Genomic DNA, 22883 nt, shown 5'->3' with positions numbered 1-22883 from the left:
TTTTGATCCATCACTTTCGTCTTTTCACATTTACCAGAATATGTTGGCGAAATGCTCTCTCTTTAAACCAGCTCAGAAGACAACCCTCTCATGTCATCAGATGCAATAACTAATCAGATTCTAATTAGATACCATATGCATTAAAACATCTCACGCATCGCCAAACTCTCATTTATTTTGATATACACATAAACATTATTGGAAGGAGAAATCGAGCAGATGCCCTAGCTCGAATTCAAAAATGAATATTGTTAAACACTTGAGCTACAAAACCCTACCATCACCAAAACCCAATTTTAAGTCGGTTTCTGATTACACTTACGACCTAGGAGGCCATTGATATTTTCTTAAAAAGGTACATCGATCAAACATTACAAAGGCGTCTCTACCTCTTACTTTCTTGAGAACTCTCAGCTTTTTTCACACTTTATGAGCATATATTCCAAGAAATAAACAAAAAAGTCTCCACCTCCACTGCGATTATTTGTGACTGATAACCTTCATTGTCCTTCTGTGATTAACTGAGATTATAGTGGGATAGCAACATACGCGTTTAATTAACTCATTCTTTTTTAGAAAGAGAAAAAAAGATATGAGAAAAAAAAAAAAACTAAAAAGACAAAGTTTTAGTTGAGGAAGGCTACCAAGTGTCTTGTCCTCTAAGAAAACCATCCTTTGCTTCTTCCCAGAACGTCAGTTAGAGTGTAGTGTACTACTACTATATCAATTTATTCATGCAAAATAAGGTTCAAACTTTTAGACAAATATTATAGGCTAGTATTTTTCTTATACAATGATATTTACGTTATGGGGTGGAATTGGATGAATTCGATTAAGCCTTAATAATTAGATATTGAATTTATCATTATGGGAGTTGAATCTAAAATGTTTCACTTACAAGTAGCAATGATCTTTTATTTGGATGGGAAAAAAAATTAGAAACTTTAAAATTGTCACATGTTAAATTGCTAAGTGAAAATCATATATATAGTGTTGCTTTATGCATGTAAAATGCATGTGAAGAATAACTGTGGAGAGATAATATGAATTCTTCCTTCAACATCTATCTTCTATTGGGAAGCAGAAAAGAAAAAAAAAAGAAAAAAAAAAGTGTTTAAGAGTAATGCTAGAAAAATTAAATTTGTAGACAAAATTTGCAAACCAAATGACGTGTCATTAATGAGAAATGGTTACGTTTATCAACAATCATCAACTTTCATGTCATTTAGGTTACAAATTTTTATCTACAAATTTAATCTCCTAACATTACTCAAATAAAATTACAATTTGATACGCGGATTTTGCTTTTTGTATTTCTTGTGGCCAATCATTAAAGTTGACAGATATCGTACGTTCGTTGAGCAATAAGCCAATAGCATTTTTTTTTCTCTTATCTTTTGAAATAAGTAAGAAATATGAAGTCCATGAGAGAACTTCCACATATAAGAATCTCGATAACTTTTCTTTCATCTCTATATGCTCAATTCACTATGGAAAACATTTGAGAAAAGAAAACAAAAATTATCGGGTTGGAAAAGAGTTTAATCAGTCAGCGAAGAAAAAGATTGCTTTTGCTAAATGAAGACACTTTCAAGTTAAAGTGAATAATTAGATTCAGAGAAATTTTGGCAAACTTGTCTGATTAAGGCAACTCTCACACTAGATGAGATCAATGAGCCGATATTCTCGCCTTCACTTCGTCCACCATAGCTCGCGCAGGTGCTTCCCCTCTAGACGGAACGGAGTTAAGTGAGTGTTAGACCAAAATACATACAAGAGCTTGATGTTTTTAAGAACGTGGTGGTTAATCACCATTACTCAAGTTTTTCATCTTATCACACAGTTGATCATGACTCTTGCAGGTCGGCAAAGTGTCAAAGACTGTTATTATTTGTGAAGAACGTGCAATAACTGAAGGCTGAAAGCCAACGTTGTGAGAAATAATGGATCAGCTTTTTAATGCTCATGTCGACGGTGGACCGACTATAGCAAACCCTAAAAAGTAGTTAAAAATATTTCGTTTTCTTCCTACGTGTATTTGGGCCAACTCTGCAATATGCAGTCCCAAAGGACAAGAGGACTGGTCCCAAAGATGTTTCAATAGGACAAATGATTTTTCGACGCGCATTTAAAAAGTTTGTAAAATTATAATTGCTGTTGGATCATAGTAATCAATAAATAAACTTTTTCTTTCCCTTTTATTTGTGCTAGCTAGGGTGTCACTTTTAAATCACTCATGTTTTCTTAGACCAATTCAATCATTCATGTATTTTCTGAACATTCATTCGTCACTGCTCAATGGTTGAGTAGAAGTCAATCGTAGGGTTAAAAAGATGAGTATCAAATGACATTTTTAAAATGTTAATATAAGTACATAACGATTTCATTGTGTATCATATTTATTTATCTTAGTTTTCTTTACCAAACTCATGTGTGCTATAGATCTAACCCATTGATTTAAACAATAATTCACCAAACAATAGTCCAATTATTTTTCTAAATTAGCTTTTCATGTTTTTGTGGTTAGAGTTATGTTTTGCTCCTTGTTTTTAGTAGAATATATATATAAATTTAAAGTAGGTCCTCATCACCAATACCACTGATCATGGTTCCGAATCTGCTGACGACCAAGGTCGGTGTTGTGGGTCTAGGAAGGGAAGAATGAGAGCGGTAAAGCCATGTTTCTTATAAATAAACCTTATAAAGAAAAGGATAATTAATCAAGCCTCTCTCTAGTATTCTACACAATATGTTTTAAGTTCGATTTTTTTACTTTGGTGAATCACATGATGAGATTAGAGAGAAACTAAAATGCTTCTGTGAGTTTTTTTTGCCGTCACAAATGTGTATTGTCGTGATAAAAGCATCAACATTCTCTTCTTAAAATGAAACCGATAATTAAATTGATTAATAGGGTAAATATGATCATCCTCTAAGAAACCCATCTAACCATGTGACTAATTCGATCATTCAATTTCAAGAAATATAGATACATTCTCGATTATCAAAATGCTTTTCATATTATTAATACTATCGATGTCCAATTGGAGATGGATTGTCTTCCCTCCCCTTCCCTTACCCTTCCCATGCCCTCCTATTTTGTGCGGTCACGGTTAAGTCACGTTAATATTTTATATTAATTTTTTTATAAAAATAATAAGAGAAAAAGTAAATGTTGACGTAGTTTAACCGTGACCGCACAAAATAGAAGGGCATGGGGAAAGCATGGGGAGGTGAGGGCAGACAATCCATCTCTGTTCCAATTACGTATTAAAATATGTTTATCATTAAAAAATGAAAAGTAACATGGTAAATAACTTACGACGTGACTTCGTACACAGGTGGTAAAGCTTTTTCTAAAGCATGCGCGTGAGATTACAGAGACAAACAAGTTGATGTACACGTGGCATCCTCCTATTTTACAATTGGGAGTAGAAAAGTAGTCAGGCAGAATTCTGCCCCAATAAAGTGAAAGTCCAAAGTGGACAGCAGAAAAACCCAAAAAACCAATTAGAGCAAAGAGTCGTAAGCAAAACACTCACACACACCATCAAACGGATTCGATAAAAGCAGCAAACCGCCCAAAACCCGAACCCCTTTTCCCTTTGATCCTCCCAAAACGACGTTCAAAACCCACGTTTTGTTCATCTTCTCCTTCTCCAATCCTACTTTTCTTATCAAGGGAGCTTCCTTTCTGCCAGATGAGGGCAAGGATGGAGGGAAAAGAGTACGGGGTATTTAGACATTGATGTCTTATGGCATGCCTGAGGAAGAAGAAGCACTGCATTGAATTTGAAGGGTCTCTGCTTTTGGATATTTACCAAAGATTGAATCTTTTCTTGGTGGGTTTTTGTCTGTGACCATGAAAAGCTTCTGTATTTTTGCTCGGCTTTTTCTCATCTTCCTGGTGTTCTTCCCTCCAATTGGTAAATTTCTTTCTTTGATCTGAATTTGATCATAGATTGTTGTTTTTTTAATTGATTTGTGAAGTTGGGTTTAGAGTTTTGACTGTTATCTGCTTGAATTTGATGAATTGGATGGTTATAGAACTGTTGTGTGTGTGTGTGTATGTGTCTGTGATTGTTTATAGTGGAAAAGCTTGATTTTTGGAAATTGGGTTTGGATGTTTTAGTAATTCTTGACTTGGTTTGCTCGATGATAGGTTTGTATTCTATTGATTGCTTTCTGTTGGAAACATTGGTAAATCTTGATAATTGGGTCTCTATCTGTGTGTGTTGTAAGTGAGGATTGATTGGCTTTCTCCTTTATTGGTTATCTGAAGCTGCTTTTTGTAGTTTCCTTAGTGAAAAAGATTTTGAATTCTGGGTTTGTGTTTTTTTTTTGTTTTTAAATTCTTGAAAACAAACAATACTGTAGAACCTTGTTCTGGTATTGATTTGATAGCATGACTACTTGAAACATAGTTACGATTCCCATGGATTGATCTATAACAACTACTGCCTGAAGTGCCTGCATTTAGACCCGTCGCAGTTTAAGGTGAAGGTTCAATTAATCTTGCCTTGTAGGTAGGTAGCGCCTTGAGAAAGACCATAACCATAAAAAAGAGGAACTCAAGCAGAGGTTGAAAGGCCCTTTCTCTTTCCTCACCGTCTAGTGATACCATTTACATTTGTAGGAATGCATGAATTTGTTTGGCTTATTTGATACGAATTTTGTCTTGTGTGGTGAGGGATTATGTGCAAAATCAATGTTATTGTGGCTCACCGCCAGCTTTTAGTCTATTTTTGCCCAAATAGAATAAACTTTTTCTTGATTATACAGGTTGACAAAAGATACTTGTCCTGCTTATCAACAATTTTTTTCCTTATACCTATTCAGAGGGATTAGTACATGAATAATTCGTATTGTATATTATAAATTCTCTTGAACTAATCATGGTTATGAACAATCTGTAAATTTTCCAGTTGATGGACTCGTACTTTTGAATGTTAATTTAGATGATACTACAGTCTTAACAGTTTATCAGAATATTGAGCAAGATAAATAAATCAAGATCTACTCTTTATATCACAGTATCATGAAAGTTAGTGATGTTCAGTTGGATTATTCCATTTGCGTGGTTCACTAGAGTAGATTGTAATGTTAGTTTGAGTGTAAATATAGAACTTTATATGTTTGCCATCGTCTCTCAGTACCTCTTGACCACATGATTGATGGTGCTGTTTCTGTTCTTTCCCAGCATCCGTGGCAGTGCAAGCATTCACAGGAGCATACGGAATCAATTATGGTAGAATTGCAGATAACATCCCTTCTCCTGATAAAGTTGCTACTCTTCTCAGAGCAGCAAAGATAAAGAATGTCAGGATATATGATGCTGATCACAGTGTTCTCAAGGCCTTTAGCGGGACTGGGCTTGAATTAGTGGTCGGACTTCCAAATGGGTACCTGAAAGACATGAGTGCCAATGAGGATCATGCAATGGATTGGGTTAAAGAGAATGTGCAGGCATTCCTTCCCGAGACACACATCCGCGGGATTGCTGTGGGCAATGAAGTTCTAGGTGGGGGTGATTATGAATTGTGGGCAGCTCTTTTGGGCACAGTTAAAAACATCTACAATGCAACCAAGAAGCTAGGATTAACTGATGTAGTTCAGATTACGACTGCACATTCACAGGCCGTTTTTGCTAATTCTTATCCTCCCTCTTCATGTATATTTAAAGATACTGTTAAGCAGCAGTACATGAAGCCACTTTTGGAGTTCTTCTCAGAAATTGGATCTCCCTTCTGTTTAAATGCTTACCCGTTCCTTGCTTACATGAGTGATCCGGAGAATATTGATATTAATTATGCTCTTTTCCAGAAAACTCAGGGAATTTCTGATCCAAAAACTGACCTTCATTACGATAATATGCTCGATGCTCAGATTGATGCAGCCTATGCAGCATTGGAAGATGCTGGGTTCAAAAAGATGGAAGTTATTGTTACAGAGACAGGGTGGGCTTCACATGGAGGTGACAATGAAGCTGCAGCTACTGTAAATAATGCAAGGACATACAATTATAATCTACGTAAAAGGCTAGCAAAGAAAAAAGGGACCCCTATGCGGCCAAAGTTTGTAGTGAAGGCATACATTTTTGCATTATTTAATGAGAACTTGAAAACTGGTGCAACCTCTGAACGAAATTTTGGACTGTTCAAGCCTGATGGGACCATTGCATATGATATTGGGTATCATGGACTTGTATCATCGTCTGCAGATTCATTGCTTTTATCTTCAAAGGTACAAATTCCCTTACCTTCCATAAAAGTCATTTGAATGCTTGTTTCTTGGTGATTCGGTTGCTTGTTCTGAGTTTTTCGTAAAAGTAAATGAAATATTGGTTTGAAGAAACAATGATTAATTTCAAATCCCATTACTTTACCTTAAATTGTCATTGCGTTGCTTTGATCATTGCCCTTAGAAATAGGGTTACATGCATACGAAACATATAAAGGCATTTCGGTATTAGAATTAAAACAGTAGTACTTAGCCGCCAATAAGGAAGTGATTGAGCACCTTCACCAAGAAGAGGTGCCTAATAAACTGAACAGTAGGATATCAACCTCAATGTTAAGATGCACGTCTTTGCTATCCTCTGAAGTCTAAAGGAATTTATGAGATTTTCATCACGAAAGCATTTTGCCTTGTATAACATGTTTTGAGTTTCAGCAGTTGTGGTCTTGCTAAACACATTAAACGATTTTTATTACTGAATTACTATATTATTGGAAGAGCTTGCTCATCTCATTGGTTTCCTTATGTATACTGTTACAGCACGTTGGAGCGCAAGGTTGGTCTCGTTTGCAATTCTTGATACTATCAATTTCTTCTGCATCATTGCTTCTGGTTTTAAAATAATGATTGAGCAGACCGGGGCAGCAGCAGCAGTCGGAGTTCAGAGCTTGGTTATTGAATCTCCGTCAAAGTACAAACACTGTAACTGAACTGACTCTTGAGTTTCGTAAATTATATGCTAGCAGCTAGCCGTTGCTTATCAAGTGTATCCATATGATGAAATGTATATCAGTTTTGCTTCTTAGAAATCACTTTTCTAAGAAGTACCATTGGATAAACGACGGGAAAAAAGAGTCTCTTCCGGATTCGTATTCACTAAAGCACGAGGAAATTATGTCACTGTTCATGGATCATATGGAAGACTTCCATTGTTCATTCTTATAATAAACGCCGAATCGTTTACAGCAAGAACAAAAAGAAAAAAACAGTAATGCCAGCCAGTGCATTAAAAAAAATTTTAAAAAAAAAAAAAAAAAAATCTGCTACACTGGAAAAGAAAAGTTCAAAATTATGTAGTTTCTGCTTGTCTGGAAAAAAAAAAAAAGGAAAACTAATGAAAAGAGTTTGAAAACTTTGAGTTTTAACGATAATGACAAAATAAAAGGTAAAGTGAATAATACCAGGATTGATTTTTTAGTGTAAAAATATGGTTTTTCGCTAAAATGAACAGTACCGAGAACTTTTCGTTAAAGTTAAAAAAAAAAAAGGTCATAATTAGACAACACGAGCAATTCTTGAATGTGCCTGAAACATGGAGTAATACATCCCGTGTTTGGGCATACTGAAAATTCTCTCCGTTGTCTCATATAACAAGTTTTTCATAGAAATAAAAACTTAGGATAAAATAATTTAAAGTTTCCAAAGAATAAGTCATGCAAAAGGAGTAGATAAATCATAAACAATAAGAAACTTCCTCTTTCTTTCTCACATTGCAATCTTAATATGCTCACAAGGAGTGGATAGATACATTGGTTTATAGTATGGTGTGGGTCGCAATACATAATTATTATTGATTTGGTCTCAGATATTTATTTGTATAAAACAAATTTCGCTTACTCTTTCAAAGTTGCCGCATTTCATTCTCAACCGAAACCTCTCAAGTGACATATAAAACGTATAATTAGTAGTTAACCAAGAACGGAGTCAGAAATTTTCACGAAAGTGACATATAATCCGACTTTTAGTTATCCGGGGTGAGCTAATTTTCACTAAATAGGTGAACTTCATATGGATTAGCACCAAAAATTTGTTTACCCCAAATTGTTTACTGATCTAGTGCCCACCCTAGCCTATGAGCGGCTTCCCCTTTGTGTATTAATTGAAGAGCTAGGAAGACTAAATTTTGTAAACTAAATGATATGGAAGTTAATGATTGGATTATTAATTAAACGTTAATAAACGTGCTTATTTTTTATTGGTGACATATCATTTAGTTTGCAAATTTAGTCTCCTTAGCATTACTTTTAACTGAAAGACACGTAAAGGTAGAGTTGAGATTTAAGTACATAATGATGAAGTTGGAGAAATTTTTGCGATTATATATTACTGTCACGTGATAATACTAATTCACGCTTAATAAACGAGTTGATATTACAATTTCAGCATGGTAAAAGTTCTTCCCTATAAATTTATATGCCTCATGAGATGTGAAGCTGCCAAGTCAGTCAGGAATAATTCATCGCACCATTTGATATCAACATGTTTCCAGTCATTGACTTCGGCTTCACATGCTGATAATGTTATTTATACAAGCCTATTGCAACCACCACCCAAATTATGCAAGCAAAGGGCAGTCCCTCTCTATATCTATATATTGTAAAGAGAACCAGGATTGCCAACACACACCAAAATATATACCAAACAGGTAGCTTGAAAAGTGGGGGCAACCTGTGGACACACAGATATCCTGCAGAATTTGAGAGATGGCGCCTAAAATGCTTGGTTTTGTGACAGCTTTTGTTGTAATAACAGCATCAGCACTGATCACACAAAGAGCAGAAGCTGAAACACACACAGCTGGTGATGCTACTGGTTGGACCAACATTGTTGATTCCGACACTTACTCTTCCTGGGCTGCCAAACATACCTTCAAAGTTGGCGACACTCTAGGTAATCCAAATTTACCTTTCAGTTTCATTAATCATTTTTTAACCTTTTCTGATTAGTTTAGAATTCATTTGATAATCATTTCGTTTTTTTTTTTAACTTTTTTTGAAAACCGAAAACTTGTTTAATAGATGTTCAGTTTTCACAAAAATGAAAACTAAAAGCTACTTTAGTGACTTTTCAAAATTCGGTTTGATCTTGGTTTTCAGTTTTCAAGAAAACTAAAAACTGAAAACTTGGTTATTAAACGAGCTGACGTTTTTAAGGCTAGTGATTTCAAGACTCATTCTTTAGTTTCTAGTACTACTCCTATGAGAGCTGAAAAATCGTAAATATGCAGTTTGAAGTGTAGATAACTGAAACATAAGAGTCAAAACGCTAACTAAATTTGTACTATTCGTACAAGTTTAATATGATCTTAGTTTGGTTTTTTGTTTCTGGTAGTTTTCCAGTTCACAACTGGACGACATGATGTAACCACACTTACAAAGAAAGCTTATGATGAATGCAACAACACCGATATTCTGGGCGTACTAAACCAAGGACCAGCCAGTTACAGCCTCAACGAAACCGGCGATTACTACTTCATCTGCTCCTTCCCAGGCCACTGTAGCGAGGGTCAGAAGTTGAGCATCAAAGTGACAGCTAGTCCTGCTGCCCCTCCTTCTGACAGTAAAGCTCCTGCTTCGCAGCCAACCACAACGGCTCCTCCTCCTTCTGACACTAAGACTCCTTTGTCGCCACCAACCACTACCGCACATCCTCCGTCTGCAGCCTCTTCCCTAGCTTCTACTTTTTCTACTGTTTTTATGTCCATTGCCATTGCTCTTTTCTGCCTCTTCTAGTACTCTTGTGTTCTTGAGTATTAATTTTAAGTTAATATTGTGAGTTCAATGCTTCATACTGCATTTCCACAAGACTTCCATCAATCCAATATTCATGATGATTTTAATTTGATCTTTTGTGTTGAAATAAACTACTCAATATATGTAACAAGGGAATTACAATTGGTCCTGCAGTAATACTTAACCCAAAATTCCAAACAATATTCGGGAATACGTGCCTTGTTCAACCCCGTAGTTCGTTTATTTTCGTCTTTATTTTACTTTCACTTGTGCATTGAGCGTGAGGTTATTCTTTTTCCATTGATCTCGAATTTAGGGTGTGACATGACTTCAATACCTTTTAAATTAAAAGTGTCTCACCCAAACATAACTTAATTACCTTTTGACATTGTTTATTCCGCTGTCACAGGCTGAAAGGCGTAGAAAAACTTCGTTGAAAGGAGAAAATAATTGTGCTTCCTTGTGTTTTGATAAGAAGCAAAAATAGTTTAACTTACATACAAATAACAATTCACCATATATATAATCAAGAGACACTAAAATTGTTTATCGATTACGATCGAGGACAGCTAAATAATGGTTTTAATCATGCCAAAGGTCAAACTCTTCTTGCCGGATTAAGTCATCATCACCCTTTGTTTTAAGTAAAAAAAAAAAAATTGAGCAATATTAAAATAATAACTAGTTCCTTTGAACGAGGTGCCCCAATTCTTAATTGAACGGGGTGGCCAATTTTACATTACTTGTCACAATTCTTTGCTAGGGAATCAGCCATGCAATGGCCTGCAGGTTTGTGTTTTATATACAACTCAAAATTCACAAAAAACAGTTTAAAGTCCATATATTATTATATTATTGTGTGGTTCAGTAGCCACCATGATTTAAAAATTTAAATGTGTTTTCTTTTCAAACATAATTAACATCGCCGCTTGCTCATTGAAACATCCCTAATCAGTGATTTGATCTATCTAGTACTGCACCTCATATACACACCAAGGTAGCTAGCTTGCAATTTTCCGGACATCATAGACAATGCATTTTGGTCGGACACCCTGAACTGCTTCCTAAAATCCGAGAAGTCTCCCCAGTGTAAATTCAGACCTCACAGCATCCCAACACCGCACTGCTAACTTCCTACGTACAAGAACACAACATGAATACCGGAATTAGAGGATGGTTAAAATCATGAATGTGAGTAATGTGTTGGTCCTTGTTCTAGCTGTGATTACAACATCACTTTTTGGAGCAGAAGCTGGAGAATATACAGTGGGAGACGAGTTGGGTTGGACTATTCCTCCTGGTGGGCTGCTACGTACGAAGCATGGGCTGCTAAGCATAGCTTGTCCGTTACTGATTTTATAAGTGAGCTTCTCTAAAATTTACTTACCGCGTTTTTTGTACTTTCAAAATCCGTTTGATAATCATTTTGTTTTCAATTTAAAGATAATGATATGATCATGCAATATGATGACATTGATGATATGATTGTTTGTGCAGACTTTGAATTCTAAGTTGGAGAACAAGACTTGGCTTTAGTAACCAAGGAGGACTACGACGCCTGCAACACGGACAACCCCTTAGTTTTATTCCAAGAAGGCGGATGGTTTCAGTTTCGTCAGTCGGACACATATTATTTGACCTGCACCTTCGCCGGCCACTGCATCAAAGGTCAAAAGATTGCTCTGTATATTGCTCCCGCTTTTTCTCCTTCTCCAAGTCCATCTTCATGTCCAAGTGAAAAAACTGCTACTCAACGTGCTAATGCGGTCAAATTTGTGTCCAAGAAAGAATAAGGCTCAAGAATTAGTGCTGAGATGATTGAGTCCTTTAATTCCTGTAGCTATATATAAAGCTTGGCTCCTACAGTTAATTATATGCCAAGAGGAACAGTAATATTTATTTCCTTACAAATAACTAGAGGCACTTAGTAATTTGTAGTTGTACTAAGTGTATGTGGTGTGACCTCTAAGACCCAAATAATGAAATTATGATTTATCAGTCCACTCTTGTTTTTTTTTTTTCGTGGGTTAATTATTTATAAATCCGAATGATATGTTATACATTCTACTTTCAAACCTGACGTCTGCGTAACAAGAAAAAATGCATAAAGAAAAACCATTAGCAGAATAGTGAGCCGTTGCCATCATCCGTAGCTAGTAAGTAAAAGAAGTGCCCAAAACTTCTGTGGCTTTGCACTCTCTTAAAAGTAGGACTTTATATGGACTATCTGACACCTCATAGTTAATGCTAATTTTCATGCCAACATTATAAAACATTGTGCCAAAAACATGAGGTGACAAATAATCCATAAAGAGTCTAACTTTTATGAGAATGTGAAGATAAAAGAGTCCCACATTGATGAAATGAGAAACTTTGCACAGACTTATAAGTAGAGACGGATCTGCAGAGGGACCTGGGAGGTCCCAGGACCCCTCGACGATCCTAAAATGCTGCTAGAAATTTTCCAGAGGACCCCTCGTACTCGAACACAAGGCCTGTGCAGACTGTCTGTGTTGTAGTAGCAGCAGGTTGCAGCTTGCAACGGAGAAGAAAGAAAACAGGGCATTTAAAAAAATTGGTCCAAAACGCAGTGTTTTGGCCAATTTGTAATTTTTTTTTTTTAAAAAAAAACCAATGAGACTAACGTTTGCAATTGGTCCACCATTTGCAACATGATTCCATAATCTTTTTGAAAGTCTAGCCCCACATCGGCCATCTTTCTCGTCTCGAGAGTCCCTTTGACTTCTCCTTTCCCTGTTCCACTGCTTTTCCCCCTAATCCCCCCATCTTTCTTATATTCACCCAAAACCGTAAATTTCTAATCCCATCCAATCCCATATTATAATTACATTACTCCAATATCATACCTCCACTTGTTTCAATTCTCACGGATCGAGATAGATCGGCACTTCAAGATCAACTTGATATTTACATTCATTTTGTGCGTTCTGATAACGATTTTTCTCAATTGTGGAGAATTAATGAGCTTGCTAAGAAAATGGTGGAGAAAGGGCTGCATTGAACATTTGCATATGTATATTTGCTTGTTCAGTTGGCTTTGGTTTTACCGGTTGTAACTGCTTCAGTGGAGAGGGCATTTTCCGCTATGAATATCATTAAGGGTCCACTTCGCAACAAAATGGGAGATTAATGGTTGAGTGACAACTTAGTTGTTTACATTGAGAAAGATGTTTTTTCATGTATTGGTAATGAAGCTATCATGGAACATTTTAAGACTATGAAACCTCGTCGTGGACGCTTGAATTAGGATTTTATAGCTTGTAATGTTGTTTTACACATGATTTTTGAATGAAATGTATTATATTTAACTTTTCAATGTTATTTTTGTCTATAATTTTTTTAACATTTATTATTGGGACCCTCCGAGTTTAAAATCCTGGATCCGCCACTGCTTATAAGTAAGTTGATCTATAGGTGGAAAACCAACTTTCTTTATGGTAACATAGCAAGTGGGTGCATAAGTCCAACAGCCACACAATATGTGCTTGTGTTGGTTGTTATGGAATACCAGATAGTTGACTTGTGATAATATACAATGTAATTAATTTGTCAGCCTGGATGGTGATTATATGACTCACTTAGACCATCTCCAAAGGAGATGTCAAAGTTCAAACACAAAATTTAAATTTGAAGGCTTATGTGGCACATTGATTTTTTTTTTTTTTTAATTTTGTTCACCAACCAATATGTCAAATTTAAATTATTATTTATTACATTATTTACTTTTTATAGTTGTAATTAGTATTTTGAAACAAAAGATAAGTACAAAAATTATGAAAATCATTTATTAATTACTAAAAATAGATTTGAAGCTGCCGTCAAATTTGATAGCAACTTTCTTTACTACCCTTTCATGTCATGCTACATAGGAATTGACATTACGGTTGGAAAAGACTAGGGATGTCTTTTATTACCGTTATTACTAATATAAACTTTTTGACATCTCATTAGAAGATGCTCTTAGACTTTATTCGCTTTGCTCATTTCTAAACAATAAAATTGAAATCGTATTTCTAAAGAAAACATGTATTATCCCTAGTTGGCTCCGCCCTTACGATAGAATATTATTCAAGCGGAGGATCCAATTCTCGTCTGAAGCCATTTTTTAGTATTATTCATGCAATTAGTCAGCTAGTTATGATAAATACAAAATTTGATCGAGTACTATCTCGTATGCAGTTTTGCAGTTAATGAATTTATTAATTATAAACTGCCGGATATCATGCACAATGTGCACATCTCATTTTCTATGGCGGCCGGATAGTCTCACTCAACCGTTTCCTAAATGTAAGTTGTCCTTTATATGTACATTCAACTAATGCAATTAGGAAGCACATTAGCATTGATCTCAATATACAAGGAAGAAAGAGCAACGAAAATATGGTTAAAACCATGAATTTTGGGAATGTGATGGGTCTAACTATAGCAGTAGCAGCAGTATCAATGATGTTATATACAACAGAAGCTGCAGAGTATGTAGTAGGAGACGACTTGGGTTGGACTGTCCCGCCAGGCGGCGATGCCAGTTAAGCTTCCTGGGCTGCCAAGTATAGGTTTGCAGTTGACGATATTCTAAGTAAGCAACTTATTTCCTGCGTTCTCCAGATATTACATTATCTTTCTGTCTGTGAGTGCGAGCGCGTGTTGGAAAGTGTCATGCATGCATTATTACATTTTAGCTAATTTACACGATGATATCCTTGTTTTGTGCAGACTTCAACTTTACAGTAGGAGAACATACTGTGGCTTTAGTAACCAAGGAGAGTTACGAGATTTGCAACACAACAGATCCCTTATTTGAACTTAAGGAACCAAGAGGATTTCAATTTCGTGTGTCAGCCACATTTTACTTCACCTGCACCTTCGCCGGCCACTGTGCTGGAGGCCAAAAGGTTGCGGTTTACATCAATCCCTCTGCAAATACTCCAAGTCCTAGTCCGGGTGTTGCTCCTCCTCCTGCTGCGTCCCTGCCCTTCACATTTGTGTCCAAAATACTTGGGTACAGGAAAGTGTGATCAGTTACATTCATAATATAATGGCGTGAATTGGTGCGGGAGTAAGCATACAACTTGGTAATTGCTCACCTGCATTGGAATTGGAATAATAATGGCTGTGCACATTGAATTACATAGGAATTTGTTAAGTCCATTTAGATTATGATGAGAGTTTTTTAGGAAGTTGTAACATGTATGCTTTCCTTCTATTTACTTTCTTTAAATTATGATGTAATACATGTTGAATTATAAGTCTCTAGCTGATTGAGTATTAGAAATAAGATGAGTTTAATGTGTGTATTCACTTGAGCATATCTGTCAAGTGTAAAGTTACAAGTTGTAAGGCCATGAGAGCCATGTGGTGTGTGATCCATGTAATTAGGTAGATGAGTGACTAAGATTAAAAGTAGAGTTTTGTGTGGTCCTAAAGCTAAGGCCATCAGTTAATGTAAAGGAGAGTGAGTGCTCATTTTTCAGAGTTGTACAAAAATATTCCTCTGCAGCATTTTGCAAGAGAGAACAAGAAAGAAAAACTTTCGTTTCAGCTTCTTCCATCTCTGTTTTCATTTTCTGTTTAGTTCTTCCTCTTCGGATAAAACCTATCAAATCAAGTTACACTAACATGGCCTCAGAGCCTAGTTCGATCATTTGAGATCTGGGCGTAAACTGTGAAGCATTTGAGCTACACTTAAGCTCGTTCCGGCTCAAGCGAAGTTGCCGAAACTCCATAGATTCCGATTTCGATTTGCGTTCGTCTTGTCTAAGCTAAGAGATGGCTGGGTCTGGAAGTTCTGAGGTGAGAACTCCGATCTTCTCCGGTGAGAACTACGAGTTCTGGAGGATTAAGATGATGACGATTTTCAAATCTCATGGGTTATGGAGATTGGTTGAAAAAGGGGTTACGATCTCAGAGTCAAAGAAGAAGAAGGCTGAAGGAAGCTCAGATGAAGAAGAAGACAATGAGAAAATGGTCGCAGCATATATGCAAGATGCAAAGGCTCTAGGTATTATACAAAATGCGGTTTCTGATCAGATTTTTCCTAGGATCGCCAACGCCGACTCAGCTAAGGTGGCATGGGATCTACTGTATAGAGAATATCATGGTGGTGATCAGGTTAGATCCGTAAAACTTCAGAATCTTAGAAGAGAATTTGAGTATGCTAGAATGCGAGATGATGAATCCCTATCTAGTTATCTTACAAGATTGAATGATTTAATTAATCAGATGAGAACATTTGGTGAATCCCTTTCTAATGAGAGACTTGTGTAGAAGGTTCTGATTAGTCTAAGTAAACCTTATGATTCCATCTGTTTAGTTATAGAAAACACAAAGTGTCTAGAGTCTGTTGAGTTGCAAGAAGTGGTTGCAATTTTGAAGAGTCAAGAACAACGATTTGACTTGCATAATATTGATACCACTAAGAAGGCTTTTGCATCATTCTCAGTAAGTCCAAAGGGGCAAAATAGAAGTGGAGTTCAATCTGGCTCATCAAAATTCCAGAAGAATTGGAATGCTAAGGGAAAGAAATGGGATTCGAAACCTAGATTCCAACAGAAACCTTTCACTAGTCCTGCACCAAATCCATATCAGTCACAGTCAATGAGTCAAGAGACTGTCAAACCATAGTGTAGAGTGTGTTCTAAGTATCATTTTGGTGAATGTCGATATAAGGGGAAGCCTAAGTGTTATAATTGTGATAAGTTTGGTCATTGGGCTAGAGAATGCACTGTAGGGAAGATTGTGCAAAAGGCAAACTCTGCAAATCAGGTGGAAGTGTCAGGAAATTTGTTTTATGCTAATAATGCAATCTCAGAAACAAATATCAATGGAAATTGGTATGTTGACAGTGGTTGTAGTAACCACATGACAGGGAATGCTGATCTCCTTGTTGACATAAATACAAATGTTGCTGGAAAGGTGCAAATGCCTACTGGTGTGTTAGTGAATGTGGCTGGAATGGGTTCATTGCAAATTGACACTAACAGAGGTAAAAGGTATATCAGGGAAGTCATGCATCTGCCAGGTTTAAAAGAAAACTTATTGAGTGTTGGACAAATGGATGAGCATGGATATTATCTAGTGTTTGGAGGAGGCTTGTGCAGCATATATGATGGATCTTCACTTGAAAACCTTATCATCAAGGTTAAGAAGAAGGAAAATCGATGCTATCCTCTTTCTCTGGTGAAAAATAATCAGTTGGTTTTGAAGGCTAGTTTGGAGCATTCTACTCAGTTTTGGCACAGAAGACTAGGCCACTTGAATTTCAGAGGGCTTCAGTGAAGGAAGATTTGTGAAAAACAAGTTCATTTGAGCAACATCAACAACATGCAATTAACAATTAAAAGGCGGAATCATGTTTATATGCACTCAAAAACAAAACTTAACCCATGAACTTCAAAGCCTAGTAGATAGGTGAACCAAGACTCAACTCAAAACAAAGTGAGTTGAGAAATCAATACCTTTGTAGATTCCTCTTTGCATAAGCAAAGGCTAATCACCCAAAGAGAGGGCCTTCATTCCTTGCATCTTAGATCCATGGATTTGGATGGATGAAAAGGTTTCTCCAAGTTCCCAAAATTAAGAACCTCTAAGTCTCCACACCAAGGCATATTGTAGAAGAAATGAGTGACCTAGAGGAAGTAAGATTGCTAGATGTTTTCCTCTAGGGTGGCCGGCCTCTTTGAGAGCAAAGGGAGGTTTTTGTTCTCATCTTTACTCCTAAGAAAACCCTAAGGATGAAATGGCTATAAAGATGTCTTTATACCACCTCACAATGGAGTGGCAAACTTGCAATTAAGCCAAGTTCACTACCCTCCTCTAAATGGCCGGCCATATGGGATTTATTGGGCTATTTGGGCCTTTGTGAATCAATATTCATTAAGTTGTCATACAACTTAAGTCAATGGACTTGACGTTCGAAGCCCATTGGGCCTTAAGGTCCAAAACTATCCCGTGGTCTTTTAACGAACTTATTCGTTTGATTAATAATCATATTAATTAATCCTTGCCATAAATAATTAAACCATTTAATTATTCTTACTCATCTCCGTTGAATCTTCAATCTCTACCTTACACGGTGTACGATTCATTAGGTTCCTTTTAGCGAGGCAGTGGGCGATTCAAACTCTTTCAAATCGATTGTGAATTGAAACTTACTTTCAATTCTCCCGTTAGTGATAATACACTTTTAGGGCTTCCACAAACCATGGTTGACGCCTAGCAGCATGTCATGGTTACCCAAGCTAATCAGAAGAGGTGGAGAACCTATTCAGTTTTAGGATTACAAATGCAATACGGTCTTTCTCTAATACAATACTCTTGACCACATTGTTTGGTTTGATAGTTTATTCATGTCTACTATCCAATGTGAGTCTTGTGCTTATATGATTACCTTGAATGTGATTTGGAACACATTCCTAAATCTCATTCATACTCTGGCCAGAGATTCTAAATCATATCATAGAGTATTCTCCCTCAAACAGTTTGAAGGTTAGAGATCCCTTGTTGCGCATTCACTTGCCTCCATGGCTAAGTGGCTTAACCCCAACGATGCCATGGACACCCTCCTGATGGAGTGACTTTGACATAATCAAAGATTAAGGACCTAACCACAAGACAACGGTGATGCCTCAGGTCAAAAAACTAATTTGCATTATCCCAACCATGAGTTCTTATGTGACATGAATATGAGAACTCTTCGTTGATCGTGTTCAGTGAACTCATTCTCTATTGAGCACCTACGTACTTGTCTTGATGTCACACACACCAATGACTCGAGACTAGTCACTCTCCCTGAGAGAAGACATAACACGTACTGATCTTAACGGACTGTCAATGCCCAATTGATAATCCTATGATCAGGAACGTTTAGGATGTGTCAACGAAAGAATGGTCTCATGAATCTAACTTCTTTAGATCGCATTCTTCCAATCACATATTCCTTGGACTTATCGTTTAAGCATATAACATTTATATGAGACGGCTCAAACAATAATCTTTGCCCTTTACATTAAACTAGATTAGTTTAACATGTGAAATGTCCATAAAGTATCATCATATGATTGGTTTTAGGGCACATTTCCAACATTCAGCAACTCAATGAGAAGAATATGGTGCATGGTCTTCCATACCTAGAAGCAACCAAGGATGTATGTCAAGGATGTCAATTTGGAAAACAACACAGAGAATGGTTTCCAAAAGATCAAGCCTGGAAATCAAGCTGTCATCTGGAACTTATACATGTTGATCTCTGTGGTCCTATGCAGAATGCATCATTGGCTGGAAACAAATTTTTCATGCTATTCATTGATGACTGTACAAGGATGATCTAGGTGTATTTTCTCAGATACAAATCTGATGCATTCAATTACTTCAAAAAATTCAAGTCAATGGTGGAGCTGCAGAGTGGTTTCAAAATTAAAAGTCTAAGGAGTGATAGGGGTGGAGAATTTTTATCTTCTAAGTTCACTAAATTCTGTGAAACTGAGGGCATTCAAAGGCAACTCACCATGGCTTATACTCCTCAACAGAATGGAGTAGTGGAGAGAAAAAATCGAACTGTGGTTGAAATGGCAAAGACTATGCTTCATGATAGAGGTATGCCATATGTTCTTTGGGCTGAAGCTGTACACACAGCTGTATATATTCTAAATAGGTGTCCTACAAAGGCACTAGGAAATACAACCCCCTTTGAAGCCTATAGTGGCAGAAAACCAGGTCTTGCACATCTCAAGATTTTTGGTTCCCTGTGCTATGTTCATATACCTATTGAGACAAGACAGAAGCTAGATGCTAAGAGTGTTAAAGGTGTATTTGTGGGTTATGCTACATGTGAGAAGGGATACAGAATATTTGATCCATGTACCAACAAGTTAATCTTGTCAAGAGATGTGGTTTTTGATGAATCTATGACCTGGAATTGGAAAGAAAGTTCACAAAGTTCAGCTGCTGCAACTTACATTCAGGATCAACCTGAGAATGTAGTTTGTGGGAATCCATATGAGATGAGTGTGATTGAAGGAAGTTCTCTCAGTCCTAGTTCTTCTTCTCATACACAAGAACAAGAAAGTTGCACTCCTGAGTCTGCACAAATTTCAGAGACTTATGATCACTCACCTCTAAAATGGAGAAATTTGAATGATGTTCTTGCTCAATGCAACTCATGCATTCTGGAACTAGAAAGATATGCAGATGCAGCTTAGGATAAATCATGGTTAAAGGCAATGGAAGATGAATTAGCTATGATTGAAAAGAATGGCACCTGGAAGCTTGTGGATAGACCAACTGCACAGCCTATTATTGGAGTTAAATGGGTCTATAAAACCAAGTTGAATCTTGATGGGTCAGTTTTAAAAAACAAAGCTAGACTAGTTGCAAAGGGGTATGCTCAAAAGCCAGGTCTAGACTACAATGAAAAATATGCTCCAGTGGCAAGATTGGATACTATCAGGACTCTTGTAGCTTTGGCAGCACATAAGAGCTGAAATTATATCAACTTGATGTAAAATCAGCTTTTTTGAATGGTGTATTGGAAGAAGAGGTTTATGTGGATCAGCCTGAAGGATATGTAGTCAAGGGAAAGGAAGATAAAGTCTATTGATTGCATAAAGCCTTGTACAGATTAAAGCAGGCTCCAAGGGCTTGGTATGGAGAAATCGATACATACTTCTCACAGTGTGGTTTTGAGAAAAGTTTGAGTGAACCAACACTGTACATCAAAGCAAGGGGGCAAGACATTCTGATTGTCTCTATTTACGTGGATGACATAGTTTATACTGGAAGTGATAGACTGATGCTTGATGAATTCAAAGAAGACATGAAGAGAAAATATGAAATGACAGATTTGGGTCTTCTCCATCATTTTCTTGGAATGGGCGTAATTCAGACCAATTTTAGCATTTTCATTCATCAGAAAAAATATGCAAGTTCTTTACTAAGCAAGTTTGGTCTGAATGAGTGCAAATCTGTGATCACACCACTTGTGGCAACTGAGAAATTAACTAAAGATGATGGAAGTGGAGCAGTAAGTGAAGAGCTGTACAGAAGCATTGTGGGAAGTCTTCTATATCTCACAGCTACTAGGCCTGACATCATGTATGCATCCAGTTTGCTTGCCAGATTTATGCACTGTCCCACCAGCAAGCATTTTGGAACTGCCAAACGTGTGCTCAGATACATCAAAGGGACTCTAGACTATGGTTTGGAGTATACAAAAGGCAAGGAGGCAATGTTGATTGGCTATTGCAACAGTGACTGGGGTGGATCACCAGATGATAGCAAAAATACATCTGGATATGTTTTTTCGTTTGGAAGTGGAGTTTTTTCTTGGGCTTCAGTTAAGCAGAGTTGCGTGGCATTATCCACTGCAGAAGTAGAGTACATAAGTGCATCAAATGCCACTGCACAAGCAATCTGGCTTAGATTTGTCCTAGAAGATTTTGGGGAACTTCAAACTGAAGCAACTCCATTGCACTGTGACAACACCTCAGCAATTGCAATCACCAAGAATTCTGTCTTTCATCAGAAGACCAAACATATAGACAGAAGATATCACTTCATTAAAGATGCACTGCAAGAAGGAATCATTGATTTGATCTATTGTCCCACAGAAGAACAGATGGCAGATATTTTCACAAAACCTTTGGCTAAAGATCGGTTTAATTATCTCAGGAGCATGCTTGGAGTGAAATCAACTCAAGACTTAAAGGGGAGTGTTGAATTATAAGTCTCTAGCTGATTGAGTATTAGAAATAAGATGAGTTTAATGTGTGTATTCACTTGAGCATATCTGTCAAGTGTAAAGTTACAAGTTGTAAGGCCATGAGAGCCATGTGGTGTGTGATCCATGTAATTAGGTAGATGAGTGACTAAGATTAAAAGTAGAGTTTTGTGTGGTCCTAAAGCTAAGGCCATCAGTTAATGTAAAGGAGAGTGAGTGCTCATTTTTCAGAGTTGTACAAAAATATTCCTCTGCAGCATTTTGCAAGAGAGAACAAGAAAGAAAAACTTTCGTTTCAGCTTCTTCCATCTCTGTTTTCATTTTCTGTTCAGTTCTTCCTCTTCGGATAAAACCTATCAAATCAAGTTACACTAACAATATAAGCAAGCTTAGTCAAGAGGAAAGAGGAATATATTATTATTTTTTTTATTACCTTAGTTACTAATAACTAGAGGAACTTTGTACTACGTTCATTAGTTTGACCCCAAATAGTGAATGTATGTGGTGTGATTCACAAAACAAAATAATGAAATGATGATTTATGTATAATTAAGTCCACTCATCTCGGTATTTCTTTTCCTGGATATTTTTTGAAGCGATATTTAATCTTTTGTTCTTTGTAATGTTGCGATGCTCTTCAAATATTCCTGGTGCAATCAAGTTACTCATTCCAATTTCAAGCCTGAGTTCTGCCTACAAAGTAAAAAGAAGAAAGGAAAAAACGATTTAAGGATTAGACGAATCCCAATAGGGATTTGGCGTGCAGAATACCAACACTAGCTACCTCATTGACCCATCACTATACACACATGTATACGCTAATATGAAGGAATACGAAGCAGAGTTATGAGAGAGAGAGAAGTAAGAATGTAAAAGAGAATTCTGTATTGTATTCTTAATATTGAAGTAATTACAAGAGAATGTATTTATAGTGAACTAGTCACTCTACCAGACTTCCTAACAAACTAACTAATCTAACATACCACCTAATCTAATTACAAATGGCAAGATCTCATCCATACAATTATACTCTAACAGTATATACAACAACACTAGCTAGGACGCACGAGAAATGATCAAAGATGGTAAAACCATGAATGTGAATACTGTGATGGTCCTTGTTGTAGCAGTGGTGGCAACAACGTCAATACTCATGCTGCATGGAACAGAGTTATGTTAATATGTTAATATTAGGGTTGGAGACAGTTGGAGACGAGTTGGGTTGGACCATTAATCCTCCCGGCAGCGCTGCCACTTGTGCTTGCATGGGCTGCCAACCATAGCTTGGTAGTTAACGATATTGAGTGAGCTACTTAAATGAAATTTAATTAATTTTGATTCATTATGTTCTTTTTCCTTAATCTACTTGATTATAATAATGCTACTTAGTATTATCATTT

General features: G+C 36.6%; 4 protein-coding genes and 1 pseudogene across 4 annotated transcripts; all 5 read left to right on the top strand.

The window, feature by feature from the left end:
- The first annotated feature begins 3475 nt into the window (after positions 1-3475).
- On the top strand, positions 3476-6997 carry LOC137747074 (glucan endo-1,3-beta-glucosidase 14-like). Its single transcript, XM_068487080.1, has 3 exons — positions 3476-3926; positions 5201-6243; positions 6778-6997. Exons 1-3 carry the CDS (start codon positions 3863-3865, stop codon positions 6859-6861), a joined length of 1191 nt encoding a protein of 396 aa, XP_068343181.1. The 5' UTR covers positions 3476-3862; the 3' UTR covers positions 6862-6997.
- A 1723-nt stretch (positions 6998-8720) lies between these two features.
- Positions 8721-9749, top strand: LOC137747075 (mavicyanin-like). The gene is made up of 2 exons (XM_068487081.1): positions 8721-8907; positions 9349-9749. The coding sequence occupies exons 1-2, from the start codon at positions 8721-8723 to the stop codon at positions 9747-9749; spliced, it is 588 nt and encodes a 195-aa protein (XP_068343182.1).
- Positions 9750-10922: 1173 nt separating this feature from the next.
- Positions 10923-11542, top strand: LOC137746894 (early nodulin-like protein 15). Its single transcript, XM_068486911.1, is given in 3 exon segments — positions 10923-11052; positions 11055-11111; positions 11247-11542. Coding segments are annotated over 3 exon segments (483 nt in total).
- A 2608-nt stretch (positions 11543-14150) lies between these two features.
- On the top strand, positions 14151-14785 carry LOC137746523 (basic blue protein-like; annotated as a pseudogene).
- A 5202-nt stretch (positions 14786-19987) lies between these two features.
- LOC137746892 (uncharacterized mitochondrial protein AtMg00810-like) lies at positions 19988-21489 on the top strand. The gene is made up of 2 exons (XM_068486910.1): positions 19988-20145; positions 20385-21489. Exons 1-2 carry the CDS (start codon positions 19988-19990, stop codon positions 21487-21489), a joined length of 1263 nt encoding a protein of 420 aa, XP_068343011.1.
- The last annotated feature ends 1394 nt before the right edge of the window (positions 21490-22883 follow it).

Source organism: Pyrus communis, chromosome 10 (assembly GCF_963583255.1).
Source record: "Pyrus communis chromosome 10, drPyrComm1.1, whole genome shotgun sequence".
Classification (NCBI taxonomy): domain Eukaryota; kingdom Viridiplantae; phylum Streptophyta; class Magnoliopsida; order Rosales; family Rosaceae; genus Pyrus; species Pyrus communis.
The sequence above is the reverse complement of the archived record's forward strand: the minus strand, read 5'-3'. Positions and strand labels throughout refer to the sequence as shown.

Excerpts from the sequence above, each read along its gene's own strand:
- LOC137746892 (XM_068486910.1), top strand. The coding sequence starts at position 19,988 with ATGGAAGATGAATTAGCTATGATTGAAAAGAATGGCACCTGGAAGCTT. Across the intron at positions 20,146-20,384 it reads GCTAGACTAGTTGCAAAGGG|ATTAAAGCAGGCTCCAAGGG; the intron begins GTATGCTCAAAA and ends AGCCTTGTACAG.
- LOC137747075 (XM_068487081.1), top strand. The coding sequence starts at position 8,721 with ATGGCGCCTAAAATGCTTGGTTTTGTGACAGCTTTTGTTGTAATAACA. Across the intron at positions 8,908-9,348 it reads CAAAGTTGGCGACACTCTAG|TTTTCCAGTTCACAACTGGA; the intron begins GTAATCCAAATT and ends TGTTTCTGGTAG.
- LOC137747074 (XM_068487080.1), top strand. The coding sequence starts at position 3,863 with ATGAAAAGCTTCTGTATTTTTGCTCGGCTTTTTCTCATCTTCCTGGTG. Across the intron at positions 3,927-5,200 it reads GGTGTTCTTCCCTCCAATTG|CATCCGTGGCAGTGCAAGCA; the intron begins GTAAATTTCTTT and ends GTTCTTTCCCAG. Across the intron at positions 6,244-6,777 it reads CATTGCTTTTATCTTCAAAG|CACGTTGGAGCGCAAGGTTG; the intron begins GTACAAATTCCC and ends ATACTGTTACAG.